Source organism: Python bivittatus, unplaced genomic scaffold (genome assembly GCF_059951505.1).
Source record: "Python bivittatus isolate LINGU-HERP-01145 unplaced genomic scaffold, Pbiv_v1 ctg000980_np1212, whole genome shotgun sequence".
NCBI lineage: Eukaryota > Metazoa > Chordata > Lepidosauria > Squamata > Pythonidae > Python > Python bivittatus.
The window spans coordinates 4,449,968-4,474,666 of record NW_028277125.1 but is presented as its reverse complement, the minus strand read 5'-3'; the positions used below and the strand labels follow the sequence as shown (position 1 = coordinate 4,474,666).

The following is a 24,699-nucleotide window of genomic DNA, read 5'->3' as shown; positions in this document are numbered from 1 at the left end:
CGGCAGCCGGGTTGGCGAGAGCCAGCCAAAGGAGGCAGCTCTCCCAGGCTCTTGGCAGCTGGCAAGATCCGTGTGGAGTTCAGAGACCCCTCAGATCTTTCCTACTTGATGTGAGAGCCCCAAGGGAAAGAGGAGCACCCACACCACACAGCTCTTGGTCTCTTCCAGCTTCCACTGGGACCGTAACCCCAACGTTTGCATTCACACAATACGCCGAACCTGATTCCTGAATAAACCCATTTTCTGGGTTTGCCCCACACTCTGAACTTTACATTACCCAAATAGGGTGTGCTTATGCAACACGTGGAGCCACATCGAGACCGACGCAAGGTTTAACTAAAGCAGGCACGTCACAATTAGCAAGTCGTGCATGTCCAGTTTTTCATGAGGTATGCAGATGTCAGCCCTTCAAGGTAGACCAGACCAAAAACCAAAGTCATGTAGGCCAATACTACTTTTATTGTAAAGTTAGAGTAACAGAATCCTGCAAGTCTGAATGTGCTTCCCTCCTTCCTGCCTTTATCTTCACGAGAACTAAGGAGGGTCTTGTCTGAGACGCTTTCGCAGGTTACAGTTCTGCCCCCGGACTCAGGTTTCTTTTATCTGACCGTTGTCTTGGTAACGGCTCTTCCTCCTGACCCGCAAGGCCATTCCCTCTGCCCTCTACAATGTGGCAATCAAACTGAGCTTCAAAAAGTATTCAGGAAGGATGTCCAAACCTTCCCATCGGTTTATAACCAATGCAAGGTCCTCTGAAAAAAATCAGGCCAGGTGAATCATGCAGAACGATATAAAGCCCAGGTGGATGGGACTGTGTGCACATCAGACAGACTGACAACGTTGCAGGGATAGGAAGGGTTGGGACGGCACCCTTGCCACAAATGCACAACTGTTCTCCCCTCTACCCTGCTTCCTGGTAAGCATTATTTGCTACTGGAAAGCAAAACAGCTTGTGGAAAAGGAACAGGGTTGTGCAAGAGGGTGGAGGCAAAAAAGTCAAGATGGCGGCCACCACCGTGCAATCGAGGGCCCACCCCTTTTTTACAAGCATGACAAGTGAACTTCTGGGTCACTCTTCCTGCTTCTTTCAAGACTTTAACACAATGTTTCTCAACCTTGGGAGCTTGAAGATGGGTGGACTTCAATTCCCAGAATTCCCCAGCCAGCATGGCTGGCTGGGGAATTCTGGGAGTTGAAGTCCACCCATCTTCAAGCTCCCAAGGTTGAGAAACATTGCTCTAGATGGTGCTTCAGGGCATATGAGAACTCAAGCATTGCACCACTGCTGTGCAATCGTGGAGAAAAGTGGTTTCCGGCACTGACAAACCGGTGCTACATTCCTGCTCCCCCACTCTGCAAAGCACTTTTGGAGATCCAGTCCAAAGCCCAGCCCTGTGAGATAGGACAGTTATGGCCTATTGAAAGCACCTGCTGCGGCTGCTGAAGGGGAACGGAGTCTTCCACAGTCCCCAGAGAAATCAGAGGTGAGGCTCTTCCCAAGCTCTTGCCAGGGTGGAAATGTCTGTTTTAGCTCTTCCTGGAGAAACTGCGTTGGCCAGAAGTCTTAGCCTTCTGCAGAGGGCAGGGAGGGTCTAAAGGGTTATTTCAAAGCCCGCAGTTCCCAGGTTAAACCCCAAAACCTTGTGCTATAGCCTTGCTCTCAGGATAACCCTCCTCCAAGCAACGAGACGAGTCAAGGGCTGGCTCCCGGTCCTCGCCCACCTCTAGGGCAGGTACCGCCTTGGATCTCCCACAAAGGGTGCTGCTGGGGCTTGATTGAAGTGGGCCATCAGGAAGATGCCAACGGTGCCAAAAATAAAAACAGAGGCCATGATCAGGAAGCAGACCCGGTCAATGACTCTCCCCACCAGGATCCATTCTTCATTTTCCTGTAAGGGAGGAAAAGTCAAGGGTGCCGCAAGGCGGAAGTTCTCCAGATGTTGGGGGAGAAGAATGGTGGGCCCTGGAGACATCCTGATCACCACGGTTGCATGCTGTAATGCATAATGGGTAACCATGGTTGTGGGCCACCTGAGGCTTCCTGGCCCTTTCAAGCAGCCTTCCCAGGAGCAAGGTTCAACTCAAATTCTGCCTTTCCAGCAGGGGCATCCACAGGGGAGTCAAAAAAGTCAAGATGGAAACATCAAATGTATGACAAGTAAAAAAGAAGCAGGGTTTCCATCATGGCTGCAGCTCCCTCCTCTTTTGGACACGCACCCGCAATGGCTGCCCCAGCTTTTTTCTCATCCTATTCCTCACACACAAAAATAGAAGGCGTGTTTGGGGGATTTTTGAGGAGATACCATAAGTATGGGAAGAAGGAAGCGTGATCAGTATCTCGGCTCTCTCCATCTTAGACTCAGATGAATCTGTAGATGCTCAGCATATTTTCCTTCCCACCTCAACCTCATCCTGCCCTGATTCAGCACCATTCTGGGCAACATTTTTAAAAACGCCACGCGAAGATTTACACATACAAAATTTCATATAACTTTTCCTTACATTTTCTGCTAAGGTGTATAATTTTTTGCAAGGATTTTTTTACCCTGGTGTGTGCCTTTTTATCTGCTAGTTTTCTTAAATGCACAGCATTTTGTGTTTCTTAGAGTGCGGTCCTAGGACCCCAGGGGTCCCCCAAGACCTCTCAGGGGCCCTCGAAATCAAAATTACTTGCCAGCCTAGGTTGAAAAAGAATACAGTATTAAAATCCCATCCAAGAATCGTGAGAAGCAGCAGCAGCAGCGAATGTGTCCATTTTAATTTTTAATGCTGTCAATTTCAATAAATGTACCCCATACAAACAAAAGCTCTTTGGGGATCCTCCGTAATTTTTAAAAGTGGGAAGGGGTCCTGAGAGAAAAAAAATTGTGAAACTCTGTTCTTGGCCATTTATGTGCCTTGTTTTGCACAGAGAACACATTACCAAAGGCCTCTGCAAGGCAGGTCAAAAAAGTCAAGATGACAGCTGCAACGGTGGGGTTGAAGCCCTGCCCCCTTTTAATGTGTGTAGCTGCCATCTTGACTTTTTTGACCTGTCCTGTACATGTTCCAATCTCTGCAAAATTTAGAGATGCATTTCCGTTCAAATAGACTAGCCCTTCCAGGCAGCAATTTCCAAATCGGTTCCCCTCCTCCACGTCACTAATCACTCGGAAGCCAACAAAAATCCTGTTTACTTCCTTTTGGCCTTGAAATGCAACCAACAGGTAGAGAACCACCCTAGCCAATCAGATCTCCCTTAGCTGACCAATAGGTGAGTTCCAACCCAAAGGGCTGCAAAGTGTCCCACCTCCTAGGGTACCAGAGCATCTGGAGGGGCAAAAGTCCCTCACTTTGACTTCATTCTAAAGAAAGCAATATCAGTCAGCAGAATGGCCCCCCTCTGTACCCCCATGTGTGCCATAGAGGCGGGGCTTCGATTGTGACAGTGCGCCCATCATCTTGCAGACTTTGACACACGCACACATGCTCCACGGATGCCGTGTTGGAGAAGGAGGCAGCTAGCCAAAGTTCCCACTGAGTTGGAAACCTTTGTAAGGAGGAAGAGGGGGGAAAAAGCTTTCTTTTTACAGAAAAATATTCTTTGAAAGGCTGCGCAATGGCCAGCAATTTGGAACAATTTGGAAACGAAATGCAAAAAAATACAATAAAATAAAATAACAGAGCTCCCCGCTGAACAATTTGTTTTCCAGCACTTTAAACCTAACTTATTTATGAAATCCAAATGGAAAAAACTGCTGAGGAAAATAAGGAGAGAAAAGCTGGAAATACATCAAGATACAATCTGATGATCAATTCCAGCTTGCCAGCAAGAATAGATGAAAGTGAGTCTGATTACTTCTGTGATCCATTTATAAGAGAAATGCTGATAAATGCCTACTTTCTTTCCAAGGGAATGAATCTGAATTGCTAGATTTCCAGCTTCCTTTTTAAAAAAGGCTTTTTAACCTGCATCTTACCATCACGTGGAGGAATAGGCAGCGAATCTCGATACATAAGAATCAATCTTCTTAAGCAGAAATGCAAAACTTCTAAATTTGTGAGCATCACTGAAATCAACTGACAGGCATGCAGAACTATTAAACAGGGAACGTATTCTCACTACAGGTAATCCTTGACTTATGACCATTCGTTTAACAACTGTTTGAAGTTACAACAGTGCTGAAAAAAGTGACCTACAACCGGTTCTCGCACTTACGATTATCGCAGCATCCCCGCGGTCATGCGATCAAAATTCAGGCGCTTGGCAACCAGCATGTATTTACAACAGTTGCAGTGTCCCGGGGTCACGTGATCATCATTTGCAACCTTCCTGGGAGCTTCCAACAAGCAAGATCAATGGGGGAAGCTGGATTGGCTTAATGACCGCAGCAAAAAAGGTCATAAAATTGGGCATGATTCACTTAACGACTGCATCACTTAGTGATGGAAGTTCTGGTCCCAATTGTGGTCGTAAATCGAGGACTACCTGTACATGCAGAATTTGATTGCTGAATTAACCCATTTTCTCAGCTTGTACAAGAAGCTAAACCACAAGGAAAGCTTGACCAACCAAGATTACCACCAACCTAGCCTAGCAACTGGTACAAATTCACTGGATAGGTGTTTACCTGATCTGGTCCATGGCTAATAGAGTCATGGCGTTTTGTTGGCACCAATATGGTAGTGAGTTGCCATTCCTTTCTTCTGGATGTTGGATACATCTTCCCTGTCCACCAAATTGTTTCTTGTGGGTGTGTGGTGCAGAATAGAGGAGGATCACCTGGTGTCCTACTTTCTGTCTCTATACTGCTGCCATTCTGTACATAGAAGGCTTAAAGCTGGAATAACCAAAGGCTACTCCCTTTAGGATTCTCCATGCTAATTACTCACAGGATAGTTTCTGCAGGCTCTGGAAAGTTCTGTCCCTTTTGGCATAGAGAGATATATAGATAATGAAAATTGCTGCCGTTTATGAATGTATAGGCAAGCTATATTTGTGCTAGCTGAACTGAGTGGCATGGGCCTATGATCTGGATCTAGGGACTGACCGGGAATACGCTGGGGACAAACCTCAGTGGAAATTATCCACAGTAATTTTCAAAGGCTGGGACGTTTCTGGTTTGGTATGGTTTTCACAGTGAAGCCCACAGCTTTGGGATTTCTTAAGTACTGGAGAACAGCCATCCAGGCCAGTCTTTTTCAAGATTAGCTAAATTCAGCTATGTCCGAGTCATTAGCGAGATATTATTACTACTATTATTTGTGTGCAGGGGTATGTGCAAGGGGAAGTCAAAAAAGTCAAGTTGGCAGCCATGACTATGCTGTTGTGGCTGCCATCTTGACTTTTTTGACCCCCCCAGAGATCCCTGGCTAGCACATCTGGGCTGCATGCAGCATCACTGTCATCTAGACATCCCCATGGCTAGCTGGGGAATTCTGGGAGTTGAAGTCCACACATCTTAAAGTTGCCAAGGTTGAGAAACACTGCCCTAACCTAACCATCTTTCCTCTCTTAAGTTTCACAGAATGCTTTTTTATTTCTGCCATTTACTCTTTCCTGTTTTGACTCCCTAACCCTTTCCAACACATCCTCGTCTTCTTTCAGATTTAGGAGGAATCCATTTTAAAGACACTCACCCGTGGGCCTTCTCCAGTTTGTCATTGTTTTTCCCCTTACCCCATCCCTATGCAAGCCTGCCGCTCATGGTTGCCCCGGAAAAAAGCCAGGACATCTGCCCAGATGTTGATTGTGCTTGCTCTTTCAACCCATGCAAAGCCCAACTTACAGTTGGAGGCCGGTGGGAAATGAACCTGCCCCCCGTGAATCTGGTCTGGCACAGACCTCCATCCTTAAACGGCACTTACACTATCAAAGTCATTCTTCTCTTGCAAAGTCCGGGTGATGTGGTTGCAGGCATTCACACAGGTCTGGATTTCCGGAGCGGTGTGGCGCAGGCTGTTGCAAAAGTCCTGGGGACATCTGTTCTCCAACCCTTTTCCTGGGAATGGGAATTAGAAGAGAGGAATGTCAAAGATGCAGGTGTGAGACTAGGCTGAAGCTGCCATAACCTAAAGATGAAGCAAGCACTAAGCAGGGAGGACAAAAGCCAGGAATCTTGTCTATGAGATCTCTTCGGGGAGGTAGGTAAGAAGGAAGCAAGTTGTTAAGGAAAAAACAAAGGACCTGAACCAGACAAAAGAAGGTGAGCCTGAGCACATGAGATAGGCCTCACCTGAATCCCGTCAACTTGTAAATCAACAAAGGAAGGGCTTTTGGGGATAAAAGGGGTCCCAAAGCCCACCCACTCTGAGTCTTCTGAGTCATCTGACTTGGCGGCTTCCGTCCCTCTAGCTAGTGCCTGGGAGCCTAGTTGGGAAGGAGGAGGGTAAGTGTGGATGAGCGTGTGTGTGTGTATGAGAAAGAGCAAATGCACCTTGCAACCAGTAAAGTTTTGCCATTACTTCAAATTCACTGGGTCTCCGTGTATGATAAAGAACCTCTTGTGCCTCAGTGTTCGGCTGGAAGTGATTTGTGTGTATCCCTAATTATTTCCCCGCTGTTGACCAGGGCTGTGTGTCTGTCTGCTCCAGCCACACCTCTCTGGAAAACCCAGGTAGAAAGCAAGGGGGGCTGCAAGATCCGCGTGCCTCAACGGGCCGTGAGTGTGTGTGTGAGTGACCATAAGCCGAACCTGGCAGCAGCGTGTGTAACACAAGCAAAGAACGGGAATGGGAAACTCCAAAGAACGGCAAGTTCTGAATGAACGTCTGGAGTTCTTCTGGCAGGCAGAGCACTTGCGTTCACACAACACGCTTCACCAGATCGGGTGCGGCTCTAGCAGCTGCATTTCACAATGCGGCTTGGAGAGATTTTTTAATGGCTTAGGAAACTGAGTGAACCAGATCCACCATTCAGTGGACTTTCTCCTTCCCTTGACCGTTCATCCATTCATCCACCAAGGTCACCTCCATGGCCCATTCCTACAAGGACCATCTTTTCTTGGAAAAAATAAAGCACAAACCGGAAAAAGGGGCAAATCTGAAAGAGGCTCATAAGAATTGTTTGTGTTTATAACTTGGCTTTACAAAGGAAAGTTCAAGAGCAAGACCAAGAAAATGAAGACTTAAATTAAATAAATCTAAAGGATACCTTTCTGAAATAAGGGGCTCTCCGTTATGATAAAGGACATCTGGTCACTGCACCCGTTCTACTAAACAGGCTTGCAGTGCAGCCGCTGGATCTTGACTTGATCTGACCAAGCACACTGTGTGAATGCATCCATTGTCTGCATTCACACAATACAGCACACGCAAATAAATTAGCTCTCTGATGATCCATTGTGACGGGAGATGGGAATGACCTTGGGAGACAGGAGGAAGAGCCACAGGCTAAATAACGGTCAGAGAAATGGCAGCTGAGCCCACAGAAGGAACGGGGTCATGGAAAGCATCTCAGAAGGGACCCTCCCTAGTTTCCTGGTCTGTAAAGTTGGGGGGGGGGGAGAGATGTACTTTCAGACTTGCAAAATTGATGTCAGCCTTGCACGGTAGTCCAGACAAAGAAGCACACCCAGAAGTCCTAGCTCTGTCTTTATTGTAAGGTTACATGAACAGAATCTTGCAAGTCTGAAAGTGCACCTCTCCCCCCGTCCCCTTTACAGCCCAAGAAGTAGGGAGGGGAAAGTTCTGAGACACTTTCTACCCACCCATTCCTCTTGTGGGCTCAGCTGCCTCTTATCTGACTGTTCCCCTGGCCGTGGCTCTTCCCCCTGCCTCCTGAGGTCGTTCCCCCAGACCATTACACCCAGTGACTTGGTTCACAGGACATGCTAAAGCAACAGCTGAGTTTCAACAACATCGTGACCGTACAGTGTCATTGCCCATTACCACAGCCAGGGTCCCCTTCAGCCCGCAAGAAGCTCACCGATCTTTGCCAGGAGGATCTTCATCAACCCGTCTCGTTCCTTCTGCCTCTCAAACAGGAGCTCACTCCGTGCCTTCCACAGCATGTACTCCTCAGCTTTCGCCATGAGCCCCAAGGAGCTCCGTCGACGCACGATCTGATTCCCAGCAGGTACGGAGATGCGTCTCATGTGCATGCCGAGGTAATGGGGCACCAGGTGCAGGAACACCTACAGAGCCAGGTGCTGAAACATGTTGGGAAGTGGAAACAGAAAGGAACGCCAGGAAAACTTTCCAGGGGATGCAACCGTTTGTTCACCGGGGGCATGCTGGCTGGGGAGTTCTGGGAGTTGAAATCCAGACATCCTAAAGTTGCCAAGGTTGAGAAACACTGCTCTAGTGATAGAAAATTGGCTGTGTGCAAATGAACTCCCCCCCTCACTTGGTCTCTTGTGGAACCTCATCAGGTTCTCATGGGCGCCTGGGGTTCCACAGAACACGGTCTGAGAAACCGTGATGGTGAAAATTATTGTTGCAAGCATGCTCCCTGCTAGGGATGAACAAACTGGGGGGTCCAGAACATTTATCAGTTTTATAACCTGCTCCCTGTTGACAAAAAGAACCTGCTGCGGTTTTGACCCTACCGTGGGTTAAAATGTTCAGGTCTCCTTCACGTTTTGCTCAGCTCCTGCTGACCCCTTGACCCTTCCATGCAGTTTTCTTAGCAAGAGTGCTTTGCCAGTGCCTTTTTTCACCATGTTTTTCAATTTCCCCATCTTGCCTACGGCCTGGGGATCTCCTTGTTGCCTCCCATCCAAAGACTACATTGGAGCCTACTTGCTTCCAACCCTAGTCAAGGTCAATGTGAGGCTGCTACCTGCTGAGACAAAGAGGGTCCACCGGCCAGTTTATCTGGGGCATCCTTAACATTCCTTAACCAAACTGAACTACTTTGTCTTAGTTCAAGACCCTAAAGGAAAGTTGCCCAGAATATCTAGGAAGTAAGTACCAATTTCTCTGGAATGTAAGGAGAGGGTATGGCAACTGGGGGAGCCAGTTTGGTGCAATGGTTAAAGGCACCAGACTAGAAACCTGGAGGCTCTGAGTTCTAGTCCTGCCCTGGTCACAAAGCCAGTGGGTTGACTTTGGGACAGTCCCTTTCTCAGACCCAGGAAAAAGACAGACCTTCTCTGTCATGACACCCACCCTCTGAATAGCATCCCCCCGCCCCAGAGATCCATATACTCCCCACCCTGATGATCTTCCTAAAGTCTTGGAAAACCTGGCCATTCTCCCAGGCTCTGGAACTGGGTGGCCGCTGAGCCCCCGCGGGTTATTTTCTTAAATTGCTCTGTAGGGTTATCTCCTCTGGATGTCTGTGATCAGTTTCCTAAAGTTTTTCGTTCCGTGCTTGTCAAGTGTAGGCTGTCATTTGGAGTCTAGATTATGCCAATAAATATAAATAAATAAACCCCTTCCAAGAGACCTGCAGCCAAGCCTGACTCAAAGGAACAAAAAGGAAAACCAAAAACCAAAAAAAAAAAAGCAGAGCATCCTTGCGACTCACCTGTCGGACTCGCTCCGACATCGAATGGGTATTGGGGGTCCGCAGAGAAACATTGAGGACGATAACGGCATTCATGATGATAACAATGGTCACCACCAGAAGGAAGGTTAAGTACCTTTCAACAGAAACAGGGACGCTGCGCTCAGCTCTCGTCGCTAACAGAGTCACAGGATTAACAGCCATCTTCCCTGTGGATCTGCCCCCACCAGCTCCAAGCTCAGGTTTGGCTATCATGGATTTCTCATCATTTCTCATCCCAAAAGCGATCTAAGCAGCCCCAGAAAAGAGCAGAAGTGGGGTAGGGAGAGAGGCCGAAGGACTCTGGCCAACAGGCAGCCCCTTGAGGGTGGTGCGTCGTGGCGTGCCCCTCTGCACCCACCGCAGCTGATAAGGAAGGGAGCTCCCCCGTGGAAGGGCCAGAATTATTTAATTAAGCGTCGTTCATCGCTTTTATTCCGGGAGTCTCTCGCCCACCCCCTCTCCGGCATCCAAAGCGGCAGCCGCTGCCACCAGCAACACCATCCGTCTCGTAACACACTTACTTCCCGATGAGCGGCACCGCCTGAGATGTTTCCGGCACCTTTTTTGCAATCAGAAAAAGGAAGACGGTCTGGGCTAAGAGGACATTGATGGAGACCGTGCACTTCTGTCCGCCCGCTGCCGGAAGAAGGAAGGAAAACAAGAGTTTTGTCCGTCCTGTAACAGGGCAAGGGAAGGGGCTGTAACAGATGCTGACCTTTCGCAGGCAGGAAGTACACCAGCAAGGCCACGAAGGAAATGAGCACGCAGGGGATGATAATGTTGACGATGTAGAACAGGGGCTTCCTCTGGATGATCAGGAAGAAGACGATTTGCTGGTACCCGATGTCGCTCGGGGTGAAGTGTGCAGCATTCACAATCTTCTTGGCTGGCCGGTGCTTGATCGCCCACTCGCCATTCTCTGCCGGAAGGACAATCAGATCAACCGTAGCCCATCTGAAGCCCGCTTGCTGGCCAAGGCTCTCTTCCCCAGATTTCAGCATAAGCGTCTTCTACCCAACGGCATTACGGAATAACCGTGAGCCCCGTTTGCAGAAAAAATGAAAGCGGGATAGGAATTCCAATTAGGGGTCTCTGCAGGGGTGGCCAAAAAATGAAGATAGTGGCCATGACCATGTGATCAAGCCCCTGCTTTTGTCATGGGTACCATCTTGACTTTTTTGACCGCCCCTGTGGATGCCCTTGGATTTGATGTGGAAATATAAGTAAATAATAAGCTTGCCTTTCTCATCATTTCAAGTTTTTAAACCAAAGAACAATCCTAAACTCTCTAGCTGTCGATATTGTGGAAAATGTTGATATCCATTTCTCACATTCTCTTTTCTGAGCCTTCTCAATCTTGTTTCCTTTTCTTTTTTGTGGATATTATGTGGGGCTTGAACATTCAGCTCTGTTCTAGATAAATCTGGATGTAATGAAATCGTTTTAGTCGGTGGCTGCACTCAAGCCAGTCTAAAGGCTTTGAGGCTGCATTTGTGCAACATAGCAACCATGGTTGGTGTTAACCTTGGTTAGGTTTTGTGGCTTGGATTATTGTTTGCACTCAGCCCCCCCCAGGTTGCTTTATCAGTCACTGTCTTATCTGAATCCGGAAAATGGGTTAAATTGCAAACCTAGCTAAGCACATTGTGTGAATCTAGCCTCCCTGATTGAATGTTTCCCCATAATGGGCCTGCTTCTTATAAAAATAAACGAAACTCAACCCAGTTGTGGTTTTGGAGTGTGAGGAGAAAAAATGATTTATTAATCCTTAAGGCCTTTGTTAATTGAAACATACTAATAAAACTAGCTATAAAGCAATAAACGCTAACACCAAATAAAACAAGCTTACAGAGCAATAAATAAAATTGTTATGTGGACTAAAGTTTTCAGTCATGGACCGGAAGCCGGAAAACAGATGGACAAAGTAAAGTGCTGATGAAAGGAGTGTGATAAGAGAAAGGAGCAGGAAAGTGGTGTAAAATTAGCACCAAGGACGGAGTCGAGATTGTGGTTTGTGGTTTTAAGGAATAAAAAGGGGTTGCTGACCAGGGGTCGGGGCCACTCGGTTGCAAGCGGTCCATTTTGACCGCTTGCCCGTGCTGGTCCTCACTGCAATGTGATGTTATGCAAGTATGTTATGGTTTTGCCTGTTGAACTAACTTCTAATAAAATTTTAACCTTCAGAGTCTTTGAAGTGGTCAGTGTTTTGGTGTGTATGTCTCTCGTGCTTAACGAGGTTTTCTCCTGACAGGAGGCAGCAGCCGTGGTGGAAAAGACTGAAAAAGTTGATCAGATGTACCACGATGTCTGCTGTAATCAAACGTGACTACAAAAGTTCTTATGCTTTTGATGTTGAATCATCCCTCGTTCTTAACATTCTTTTTTAATACATTCAGATGTAAATTGAATATAATCAAGAAAAGCTGAATGGAGCTCTTACAGCCCATTAAACACAAACTTGCAAAACCGTGGCACAAAAAAGACGGCAGTCTACGTTCCCCTGAACCATTCAATCTTTCTGGTCTTAAAAACACCTTTTCGCTGTGTTTACACAACAAGTTTAAGCTAGTTATCCAATCCGTACAACACATAGAGCCATAACTGGCTTACTTTGCACGACATACTGAGCCACACTCCCCCAAATCCCAAGGTTAATGTTAACATTTAGCAGCCCCTGTGTGCTGTGTTCGCACAAACCAGGTGCAGTGGTTTGTGTGAACGCAGCCTCTTCTCCGAAGACGCTTGCTACGGCTCCACCATCCCAAAAGCAAGACAAGAAACAATCGGTCTGGCTTACCAGGAGGTAGATTCTGGCTGGACATCAAGAAAAATGTCCTAGGGTCAGAGCTGTTCTACAGTAGAATCAACTTCTTTAGGAGATGGTGAACTTTCCTTCACTGTTAAGTGGAGACTGGAGGGCCATCTGTCTGGAATGGGCTGGTAGTGAATTCCTGCACTAGAGGCTCCCTAAGATCCTTTTCTACCCTTCCAGTCCATAATGCTGTGACCTTTCCATCCCCAACAGGTTTCCCTTTATCACCTGCCCCTCCACCTGCAGGGCTCCTCTTGCGGGTCTCCCCTTTCTATTCTCGTGGTGCTCTGTCCATAAAAAGCGGTCAGGGTGGCTTGTGCAGAAACATGAAAAAACACTAGAATGCCACTGAGCTTGGCTCTTGAATTACCCCATTTTCTGAGCAACTGTACTTGTATTTCGTGCACACTTAAGCCCGGTATGAGACCATTTGCATACAGTAATGCCCTGAATTATAAATTAACCACCGGGGTTGGATTCACACACTGTCCTAAGCCACAAAAAGATTAGGTTAACACGAAACAAGGTTAACCCGAAACAAGTGTGGAGTGTTACACCCAAGCAGCGGCTAAGCCGTCTTTGTGCAACCTGGTTAAATGGGAATCTGGTCTTGCAGCTAAGCCCCTCCGCCACCAAAGTCATTCCGTCATTTTTGGAACGAATGGCACCTCTGATGAAGAGAGGCTGAAGAGGGGAAAGGCGAGTGCAGACAAAATGACCATCCGAAAGATGCAGAGATCTCTCTTTCGGATCTGCTAGGGGGGTCCAAGCATGCGCGGGTTCAAGGATTAGAACGGCTGAAGCAGAAGACCTCTCTGGGTGCTGGGCGTCTGAATGGAGGATCCCAAACCAAGAATCAAGACCCCGTCTGGCCAAACCCGGGTTCTAGAGCGGCTCTGTTCTGCAAGACGATTTCCATCAAACGCTGGGCTTTGATGGCAACATGGCAGCTGCAGAGTCCCCAAGGTCTCCAGGTGCCTGCTTTTAGAAAAACCCACATTCCTCTTTCTTCCACTCTCCCGGCTGTTGCACGATGCCAGGCGTGACATATTATTAAGCTGATGTTTGCTCGGTTGTCATATCCCCCTCTCCCACCCTCTGTCGACGGCTGGAGCGACAGCTTCTTAACAGGGTAAAATAACTGGCTTGTAATGAAAATGAAAAGCCTCTCGCTGCCAGAAGAAGCCTCTCGCATTTTGGAGATGCTATTAAAACATGACGGAGACTGTCAGCCTCCGCAGGGGCTCAGAGTTCTTGGGCTCCCTGAGAAATCAGCATCAACCTCACCGTTAGCCTTAGGAGGGGCCGAGAGAAATCAAATCTCTTGCTGCAGACTTATTAAGATGCAGCAGCCCCCACCCCCCACCCCCCATGCAGAGAAGGGTTTATCCATCCATTTAACCAGATCAGGTAAAGATCTACCAGCTGCATTAACACGACATGCAAAGCCTGCCGGGTCCTAACCTTGGTTTGTGGGGAGAAGTGTGTGGCTTAGGATGCTGTACAAACCCACCAGCACCAGATGGCTACACTCAGTAGGGGTTAGACTAGATGTTCTCTAAGACCCTCCTAACCCCTGCATTCTACAATGCTATGAAACGAGATAGAGAAGCTAGATTTGGAAGAAGCATTGAAGACCACACTGCAAATATCCGATGGGTGATGAAAGAGGCAAGGAAATTCCAAAAGACACTTATTTTTGCCTTATTGATTGTACAAAGTCTTTTGACTCTGTAGATCAGTGTTTCTCAACCTTGGCAGCTTTAAGATGTGTGGACTTTTAACTCCCAGGATTCCCCAGCCAGCCTTGCTGGCTGGGGAATCCTGGGAGTTGAAGTCCACACATCTTAAAGCTTCCAAGGTTGAAAAACACTGCTGCAGATCACAACAAATTGTGGATAACATATACTGGGTTATCTTATTTGCCTACTGAAAAATTTCTTGGATGCCCAGGAAGTGATAGAAGAGAATAGGAAGCAACTAAATGTTCAAAATGGGGGAGAGAGAGTGTCAAGACCGTATCCTGTCCCTTTATTTATTTAATTTCTACATAAAATATATGGTGAGATATGCTAGACTTGGTGAAAATGGAAATAAAATGGCTGCAAGAAATATTAGCGGCCTCAATTATGATAACTGCGGATAAACTTTGGATGGCTGGAAGCAAGGATGACTTAAATAGTGTCTGGTTGAAGGCAAAAAGGGGAGAAAATACAATAGCCCATCTGCTCCTCAATATTAAAAATTACAATTATGCCACAGATAATGAAATCCCTTGCAAAGAGACCGAGAAGAAGTTGAAGTAGTAATAGGCTTCATCTTCCTAGGCTCAAAGATCCACAGAGGTGGTGCCAGCAGCAGTAAAATAAAGAGGCATCTACTGGTTAGGAGAAAGACTTTTGAAAAATCTGAGCAAACTATTAAAATGCAGAGACGTTGCATCCCCAACAAAAGGATGTATTGTCAAGGCCATGATTGTGCCAGTTGTAACATCTGGCTGGCCGATCAGAAGGCTGAGCAAAGGAAAATTGCAATGAAGAACATTGTTGAGGGACCCCTGGACCGTGAGAAGAACAAATGATTCAGTACTATGGTAAATGAGGAAATGCTAATGGGAAACACAAGGAATGCTTCAACATTTTAGACACCCTGCAAAAACTAGACTCATTGGAGAAGGCCCAGGTGTGTGGAGAAATCAAAGGCCATTGGAAAAGAGGCCAGCAGAAGACCCGGCAGTGAGATGCTAATACTGATGTCACAAGCTTGGAAGAGGTCAAGACATAGATACTGATGAACAATTCTGGCCAAATGAGTTCCACTGGATCACGGAGTTGGAAGTAACTAAACAACAGTTCTATGATCAGGTTATGGTTGATGTGTGCTGTGAGAGCCCAGAAAAGGGGTTAATTCACCAGATTGCATAAACAAGTTATGCAAATGCAACCTAAACGTAGTATGACCTCACCTACCAAGCAGCAGTGCTAACCCCACTGCAATGCCCCACAGCAGGCTTCCTGAATCTGGTGCTCCCTAACCCCAGATGTAGGAAAGAGAAGAGGACAACCAGCAGCCAGGTGGAAGGGCTCAGTTGCAATGGCAATGGGGACATTGTTAGAAGACCTGAAGGACCAGGCTGGGGAGAGACCATCATGGAGGTAATCTATCTGTGTGGTTGCTAAGAGTCAACACTGACTTGATGCCACATCATCCATCCATCCATCCATCCATCCATCCATCCATCCATCCATCCATCCATCCATCCCCCCCAGATATCCTAGGGTTGCAAGATCATGCTGAATGGCAATGCTAGAAATGGATGTCTGAATACCCTCTGGAGGACCTGAGTTGGGAAATGCTACAAACGCTCAGAAATACGTCTCAAAGACTTGTGCCATTTGGGTTCACTCTAGGCAGCTATCTTCACACAGCCTTCACGCAACCAGGTCAAACAATGACCTAGCAGCTGACTATACCCCATCATGCTAAATGTGATTCTTCCCAGCTTGCTTTGCTCTTGGGGCTTAATTAGCGTGCAATTCAGTGTATTGTGGAAACCCAGAAAATGGATTAATGCAGTAGTCAAGGTTCATGTATTGTTTGAAGCTAACCCTTAGATTTCTCCAGCAATTCCTCTCTCAGTCAGACATTTCTACCCAGCCTTGTCACTTCCCAGAGTAGAGAAAGCAGAGAAAAATATTTCCTACCCTCCCTCTTGCATCACAAGAAGACCAAGAGTAGCTAAGGAAGGTTAAGCAAAGTCAGAAGGATGACACTTCTTCCTCTTGGGGTCATTAATTAACTTGTGGGATTCCTTGACACATGAAGTGAGGGTGGCCAGTGTCTAAGCCTGATGCCCCTCCTTCTCCAGCCTGAAATCCTCTAGATCACTGTTGCTCAAACTTGGCAACTTTAAGACATGTAGACTTCAACCTCCAGAATTCCCCAGCAGCATGCCAAGTTTGAGAAACACTGATCTAGATGTTTAGGGATTACTATACCCCATATTTCCAGCTAGCATGGCATTTGGTGATCATCCTGGAAGCCGTAGTCTCAATGCACTAGAGGAAGAGTTGCCTTCGCTTCATTTAGAAAGGATGAAAAAACTCAAAGGACAGTTTTATCAATGGCTACAGGTCAGAGAGCTGATTGGAACCTCCATGTTCAGAGCCAGTCTAGCCTGGAATGCCACAAGAGTCAGGTAGAGAACAGGGGAGAGGAGTCACTTTCAAGAACAGACATCCAGTTGACCACTAATGGTAGCAATGCTAGGATGGCATACCAGATGCAGCAAGACGTGGGTCACATCATTAAATCCTTCCTCCTGCCTGCTTACCTGTGAAGGCTTCAGGATCAATATAAATCCATTCAATTGTTTTTCCCTCTTCAACGGTCAACAAGAGGTTGATTTCAAGGGCATTGTAGGTCTGAGATCTTGCAAGGAGAGACACAGAACTAAGATCAATTCATAGCATTGGTATTGCTGAAGCATCTATCAAGGTTGTTTCCTCTTCCACCACCACCACTAACCCTAGCCCTTTTGCCTCCTTCTCCCCTCTCTATGATCTGGACCAATCGGCCAATGGCAGCCAGAGAATCCCAGCCAGAACTTCCATGACAGCAAGGCAGCTCAACCAATCACTGCCAGAAGCAACGTCACCAACCGTCAATCTCTAAAGTCATTTAGGAAACCACTTTACTAGATATGAAGATATTAGTCAAGACAGGAGTAAGAAGAACTTGTTCAGAAGGACAAATTATCCTTAGTAATCATGACATATATTTAGCTGGTGAAGAGTATGGCCATAAGCTATCCATGAAAGGCAGGGGTGGGAATGACAATCTGAAAGTCACACCAGATTTGGTCATTGGGGACTGGTGGCCATGCTTTAATCTGGAGATCTTCTTCCAAGGCCACCAGGAAGGTCTCGAAGGCAAGTCAGATGCTATTGCCCATCCTTCTCCTATCACAAATGGAACACACAAGGACTCACTGGAACACCATGGAGCAGTTTTGCCAATCGAAAGGGAAATAGGTGACGAAAATGGAACAGACACTCCGGTAAATAGCTGGGGGCAACCAAGTGATGTTTCCATCAGGAGCCACCAAAGCGTTGGCATATAAGGCGACATCAAAGACCCCATCGATGCTGCAGAAAAGAAGAGCGGCAAGAGATCAGGGAGGTTTGAGGCTTCCATTTCCTGTCTTGCTGGCTTCACCATGTGGTCTCTGTCCCACAAGCCATTTCATCCTTCTGCAACAAATGCTCTTTGGATGCACTGAATTCCCCAGCTAACATGCAGCCCCGGGAATGTTAAATGTGGCCTACCCTAAGGCAGTGTTTCTCAGCCTCAACAACTTTAAGATGTGTGGACTTCAACTCCCAGAATTCTGGGAGTTGAAGTCCACTCATCTTAAAGTTGCTGAGGCTGAGAATCACTGCCCTAGAGATAAAGGAGGGCCATCAAAACCATCAGTTCCTGTGGATGCCTCTACTTAGAACAATGTTCCTGTTGCCTTTCAGCTAGCAGGAGCAACAGAGCTGGTGCAGAGGGGGTGAAGGAAAGGTGACTGTCCCTAGGAGAATCCATGAAAGTGTAACGGTGTGTGGGAATGACCTTGGGAGACAAGGCCCAGAGATGCTGCCTAGGGGACAGTCAGAAAAGAGACAGCCTAGTCCGCAGCTGGACAGTGGGTGGGGCAAGAGGCTCAGAAGAGACCCTCCCTAGTTTCTTGGGCTGTAAAGGGGACGGGGGGAGAGATGGACTTTCAGACTTGTGAGACTCTGTTAATGTAACCTTACCATAAAGTAGAATTAGCTCCTTTGGGTGTGTTTCCTGTCTGGTCTACCTGCTAAGGCTGACCTCCACCTGCTGTCTCTTAACTGAACGTTCCCTAGGCAGCGTGTCTGGGCCCCTTCTCCCAAGGTCATTCCCACACCCCATTACAGAAAGGGTCCCACTAGACTAGGACATATATTACAGAAAGGGTGGCCATCAGGGGCCTGGAAAGCAAAATCAACTTTTGCAGGGTACTGACTTGTTCTCCAGGACTATATCTGGCAGCCAGAGCAAGGTCGAAGGGATCCGTAAACAGCTGATGTTGTCATAATTCTCTGGGTCCCACTGCAGACGGTAATCTTTCCATTTCTGGCAACGAAAAACTTGATGACTCATATTGGCTTGGCAAATAGTCACAAGACCAGTGGCTAGTTTCTTTAACAGACGAATCTCCTCCATGCATCTCAGTTATTTTGAGCCAGGCCCAAGTTGAGTTTCACAAGCACCAACCCACCTCCCCATTCACTATCGAATATACTGGGGTAATTCTCAAAAATCCTGTCCAGGTTTAAAGAAAAGCAAGTTACTAGTCCTCAGTGCTGAAAATCACTGTTGGAGCTAGGACCCTGGTTGAGATATTCTGTAAAGTATTACGGCTGACTGATGTTTCCTTAAAAATCTCTTCAAAGAACCTAGACTTTTTTTTTTTTTTTGCCCTTAAAATGAATTTTTGAATAAAATATCTTAATGAGTAGATAGAAAGATGCGTGCCTGTTTGTATTTCGTCATTTGAAAACAAATAAAACAGCAATCAGAAGAAATAATTACAGTAAGGCAGTGATGTGGACAGATATGACCACAGGTTAGTGGAAACCATGGTTAGGAATGGAAAACCACATTCACACACACACAAATCAGAACTCCTGGGTGTGACATTTCCCACATGCCTGGGCTACAGCAGAGAAGAAGACTTCCCCAGGACTAACCCCAACTTTGGAGAGCAATAGGATGCAGAGAGAAAACCCTTCCCTGATGATCTGAGAATCGAAGGAAGAGAAGCTGGCCTGAATTTGCAGGTGTCCTGCATCTAAACAGGAGGCTCCGTGATTTTGCAAAGATTAAAGAAAGCCACGTTGCACTTCAAGAGAAGCTCATCCTTTTGCCCCAAGGGCCTTTCTTACTCTGCATGCATCACTCAGGCCTTTTTAATCTATCCTCTCTTGCCAGGCCTGGCCCTGCTTTCCCCATCCATCTCAATGGTTGTAACTGCCCAGCCCACAGCCACCTGAATCCCAAAGCTGAAGCAACCCAATCCCAGGAGATCCCTGGACTCCCCACACAGACCAGACTTCCCAGAAGCCCACCACTGGAAAATGAAATCCAGAAAGATCAACCATGCCAGAAACCCACAACTCTTCCCCTAAGATTTCCAGTGATCTCTCATTGTTCCTCGACCTTCGCCATCGTCCTTGTAAACTTCAAGGATCTTCATGTGCATTTCTACTCTGCTGTAAGTCAATCCCTTTTCGCTTGTCCTTGCTATGACATAATCAGACTTCTTGGAGTTCAACCAAGTCCAGCTGCCTGTTTCACAGGAGTCACATAGGTCCCCACGAGAACAGGTATTTGTCTGCGTCCTTACCATCTCTACCCAGACATTCGTTGTGAGAGCCTCATCGATTTCGTTCTGGAAAAGCACAAAACGTGATTACAGAGACATCAAATAACTCATCTCAGCCAGGCACAATTCACTCCCAAAATCTTGGAATCCAGAGCAATGCTAGAGTTTCAAAGTATTGTCGAAGGAGGTTACAACCTCTCCATCCTGGTGGACCTCTCCTATGTTGCATTTCTGGAAGCACCGTGGTGCTATGTAAACTTTCTCAACCTGGCATGCTCCATGCACAGAAGTCTTACTCCCAGATTTGTCATGTCTGAGAAAAAATTTCAGACTGAATTTGAGAAACGGATCATGACATGCGTGCTGACTAACAAGCGCTTCAATTCCCAACTGCTGTAACCAAGAATGTGCTCTGGTTAACGGTCTACGCATCCGTAATAGTCTGGGAAGAATGAAAATGGATTCAACAGGATCCAGTGACTTTAGGAAACACAGATTTGGAATCCAAACGTAGCCTTTGGCAGAGCACGCCACTATGTTTCATGGAGGGGATCCAAGCTGATCCAGGAACAGTTCTGAGGAACATTCTGCCAATTTCACAAGAGTAATTTGCAAGCAGAAGGAATTTCTAGATGGAAGATCACCGCTCTACAGATGGCCAAAGAGTATTTTGCACCTTCTAGCTTGGCTTACCCTGGTGCATTAGAAAGGCAGTGCTAGAATCGAGGGATTACAGTTACAAGAATGAGGGTCAAGCTAGACTTCTTCATTGTGCAGATCACTGTTTCTCTGTTTCATGGCTGGTTGGGGAATTCTGGGAGTTGAAGTCCACACATCTTAAAGTTGTCAAGGTTGAGAAACACTGGTGCAGATTCTCAGCCAGTGGAACAGGTTGCCACATGAAGTAGCAAGATGGCTGGAGATCTATAAACAGAGGTTGGATCCTAATTAAGCAGGGGGTTGGACTACATGACCTATGAAGCCTCTTCCAACTCTGTGATTCTATGATTTTAAGCACAACTGAACAACTGAAAGAATCCCACAGATCTAATACCACTTTTGGCTTTCAGGCACTCTGTGTGTGTGTGTGTGCGCGTGTGAAATCTGACACTCAAACCAGCTGATTCAGTTCTGGATCATTCTGGCTTCTTCACCTGACTCAGATTTGAGAGTGAGCAGGAATATAAAATTAAGCTCTCCATTTCTGCTGGTGAAGTGACAAAAAGCATATCATAGCTTTGTCATATTTCTTGAGATTTCTATCATGAAACCCAAGAGATGGCACTCAGGAAATTAAGGCTAAGCTCAAACAGCAAGCTTAAACCCAGATCAACAAAGCACAGTTGCTACATTCACTAGGGAAGAGGTTTGGTAGCATGGGGAAGCTGTCTCTGATTCATTAAAGCGACCGTATCTTTTCCACGGGATGTGTGGCTGTGGCAGAGAGAGATGAGGCTGCTACAGTGAGTTACAAGGAGATGCCAGCATTCACACTTCCTGCTTTCCAAGCATCTCTTCCCATACATGCTATAAGCCAGGGTTCCTCAACCTCAGCAACTTTAAGATGGGTGGACTTCAGCTCCCAGAATTCCCCAGCCAGTGGGGAATTCTGGGAGCTGAAGTCCACCCATCTTAAAGTTGCTGAGGTTGAGGAACCCTGCTATAAGCAACTAAATTATGGTACAGCTTAACATCCACGACAACAACTGGGTTGCCATGATACTGAATCACAAACTATTCAACCCCATTTTTGCTTAGCTTAGTATCCAGCAGATTAATGTGTAGACTCTTAAGGAGGGAGATGAAGAAGAGGACCTCAAACTGATGTGCAAGAGGTATAAATTCTCCAGCCACACAGAACATCCTGTGTGTCTGGCACTGTTTTTCTGTTCTTAGACGTTGCATCTTCTTCTGGAGACTTTGAGAAGGGTGAAGCATTCTTGGTGCTAAGGAACAATAACATGACCCCTGAAATCTAGGACAGTGATTCTCAACCTTTTTGAAGCTGCCGCCCCCCTAAGGAGCGGAAAATTTTTCAACGCCACCCTTTGTGAAAATCCTGTAATTTAGGGTATGGGGGGGGGGGGAGTTACTGAATTATAAAAGGCAAAAATTTTAAGTAATTTTTTTCAGTAGACTTACACACCAAATTTGTTCGATTTAACTCGATACTTTTGCCCTGGAAGGTAATTGCATTCCTTTTATTAAAATTAAAATGACTAATGCAAAAAAAATGAAGCGAACGCAAAGCAACTCAAGAAACACGGGTCAAACCAAACATTCATATTGAAAGGACGCTCAACGCACGCACTGCGATTAATCGCACGGGAAAACAGCTGATGCATGCGCTGTGCTGGTTGGGATTGGAGAAGAATCGTTGTGTCGAGTTCTTCAAGGTCAGCCTACCTAGAATACAAATTCGTCTCACCGTTCTTAGAAGTGCGTGAGGGCAGCCGTCGCGTAAGTTCGTTTTATTGCTGGTACAAATGGTGTAAACCGGATAATCAATTTAATAAATTTTGGGGGGAGTTTTAAAATTAAGTTCGAATGCCAAAACATGCTCATCACCCCTCTACCGCCCAAAACATGCCCACCGACCCCCTACTGCCCAAAACAAAGTTCACCATCTTCCCACCGCCCCCGTTGAGAACCAATGATCTAGGAGAAGGGATGACAACCCACCCCCACCCCCACCCCGGTTCCTTACCAGTGAGATCAGGTTGGTGAGGGTAACCTTAAGGGAAACATTTACAATGTCCCCTTTGTCTGCAGCAGGGCGAAAATTGCGGTTATAATTGGCCATCAGATCGTTGAAAAGCTGTTCCTCCTGATTCCGGCTCAGGACCACTGCAGAAGAAAGGAAGAAAGAGGGATGTTAACAGGCAGGACTCCATGAAGGGGATGTAAACAGGCAGGTCTCTACGAAGAGGATGTAACAGGCACAGCTCTACAAAGAGGAGTCCTTCTTATGAGAGGCCAGAAAATCATTCCAAGTATTCCTGCAGACTTTATATGGATGACTCACACAAAATGGAGCCTTGCCCCTTGGATACTGGAGATCACTTCCGTCTTCCAGTGGTCTCATGCTCAAAGGTGTCTATGAGAGACCCCTTTGGCGAGAGGCTCATCTTGCGATGGGAAGAAAATCACTGGCCAAGAGATTTGCATGATATGCTTAAACAGATCACTAACAGGTCAAGCAGCTGCATTCCCACATCCCGCTAAACCCCATCGTGGGATGATGTTTGCAGCTTACCATGTTGCATAAACACAGCCCCTTTGGTTAGTTTATCGTTCACAGAGTCTCGTGCAAGCACAGGAAATGCATGAACCCAGAGCCGAATCCAGCATGCAGCCATTTAAAACCCTTGCCATCCTTTAAGAACAGTTATTTAAAAATGCAACATTTGTCTCACCTCAGATCTGGTTTCTCTTGATGGCCGCCCAAAAGCACCTAGGAAGCTCTCAACTAAGGCATAAAGACAAAGTCCTTCCTCTGTTGTTCGTTTCAAGCACTGCTCATTTGGAGATACACTATCCCCATACATGGAGGCTCCAGAGTAAATAGCTTTTGGCAGATCTACTTCATGAAGAAGAATTGCATGATGACAGATTATCTGTGTATATTATCTGCATCTTTAACCTGGTTCCTGAATTAGCCCAGTTTTGCATCATGCGCTGAACCAGAAGCCAACCACAGATACCATAGTTTAAGTCCCTCTGAAAGCTAACCAAGATAAGGCAAACCACACAGGAATTAACTTTTTTTTTAATGTGCCGTATATGTTGCCCACTTCCCTAGGTGGCTCCTTAGGATTTATAAATATTCCTACGCAATGAAAGTAATTAAAATCAGGCTGCAGCGTTGCCGTACCGTCTCCCCCCAAAACCCTCTAAAAGGGGAAAAGAAATGTTCTCGGCTTCCTGCCAGTCTGCAGCAAAGAGGGGAGCTGCCTCAGACCTTGTGGCCAGTCGTTCCCCTGCCTAACTCCTCAGCTGGAAGAAGCAGAATTCGCTGCTGAAGTTGAACTTGGTGAGAACTGCAAATCTTTCCAACGTGAGGGCAGAGCCAGCTGTACAAGCAGGGCCCATCCTGTGAGTAATCTGGGCCAAGCAACATAAGGCTTCAAATACCAAAGGGGTGTCTGTGTGTGTGTGTGTGTGCGTGCGCGCGCGCACACAGTGCATTCAGCTGTATTAGGCCCCAGAGCAGTGTTGTCCAAACTTGGCCACTTTAAGATGAGTGGACTTCAACTCCCAGAATTCCCCAGCCAGCCATGCTGGCTGGGGAATTCTGGGAGTTGAAGTCCACTCATCTTAAAGTGGCCAAGTTTGGACAACACTGCCCTAGAGCAACGCGCACGCGCACACACACACAAACCCACAGGGCTGGATTAGGGCCAACGGGTGCCCTCAGCCAGCCCAACAGTGGTGCCCCTCAGCGGAAGCAAAACTCTCACGTCCCGAGACGGAAACCTGCGTGCTCTCTGACACCTTCAAACCAAACTGTTTAAACTTTATCCGGTCCCATGCCAAAGAAAACTTTTTTCAAACCATGCAGATTGAAGCCCAACGCGGCAGATAAGGACAATCACGAAAGCTTCCAGGGTGGCGGCGGAAGAGCGAATGGCGCCATAGCGAGGGGGAAAAACCCTTCCCTTGGTGCCTGAAGCAGGTGCTTATTTGGCTGAAGGGGCAGTCCAGGGCTGCCCCCCCAGCCGGCCCTGCCACCCACCTGAGCTCCCCTTCCTGGTGCCGCTCCATTTGTCCCTCTGCGCGCTGCAGCCGTCTGAGCACCTGAGGCCCGACGGGCAACGGAGAAAGGGCAGGGCGGGGCATGGCGGGCGACCGAGGCAGCTGCCTTGGGGACCAAGCAGAGGGTGAGGACAGCAGTTGCTCCCGGGCCAGGCACCCAGCCAATGCCGAGCCAGGCCACCCTACCGCCACTGCCCCTCTCGCCCAGGCCAGACCCCCCCCAGATCAGGGACGGACTGCGAGGAGGGCCGGAGGAGTGGA

General features: G+C 47.1%; 1 protein-coding gene across 4 annotated transcripts; it reads right to left on the bottom strand.

Moving 5' to 3' along the window:
- Nucleotides 1-446: 446 nt before the first annotated feature.
- Nucleotides 447-24,699, bottom strand: CHRNG (cholinergic receptor nicotinic gamma subunit). Of its 4 annotated transcripts, none has more exons than XM_025167382.2 (12): nt 24,419-24,698; nt 22,391-22,530; nt 19,705-19,749; nt 18,322-18,431; nt 17,276-17,431; nt 16,618-16,715; nt 10,188-10,391; nt 9,994-10,108; nt 9,452-9,566; nt 7,907-8,114; nt 5,848-5,981; nt 447-1,889 (listed from the first exon to the last, which is right to left on the bottom strand). In XM_025167382.2, exons 2-12 carry the CDS (start codon nt 22,484-22,486, stop codon nt 1,725-1,727), a joined length of 1,446 nt encoding a protein of 481 aa, XP_025023150.1. In that variant the 5' UTR covers nt 22,487-22,530; nt 24,419-24,698; the 3' UTR covers nt 447-1,724. The 4 variants fall into 4 exon arrangements, with proteins under 4 accessions (XP_025023150.1, XP_087988101.1, XP_087988102.1 ...); XM_088131975.1 differs by lacking the exon at nt 24,419-24,698 and adding an exon at nt 23,100-23,776; XM_088131976.1 differs by lacking the exon at nt 19,705-19,749 and having other exon boundaries at nt 24,419-24,699.

Coding starts and splice junctions, on each gene's coding strand:
- CHRNG (XM_025167382.2), bottom strand. CDS start 22,486: ATGGCCAATTATAACCGCAATTTTCGCCCTGCTGCAGACAAAGGGGAC. Junction 19,750..22,390: donor TCACCAACCTGATCTCACTG/GTAAGGAACCGG, acceptor GTGCTTTTCCAG/AACGAAATCGATGAGGCTCT. Junction 17,432..18,321: donor GATATAGTCCTGGAGAACAA/GTCAGTACCCTG, acceptor TCTTTTCTGCAG/CATCGATGGGGTCTTTGATG.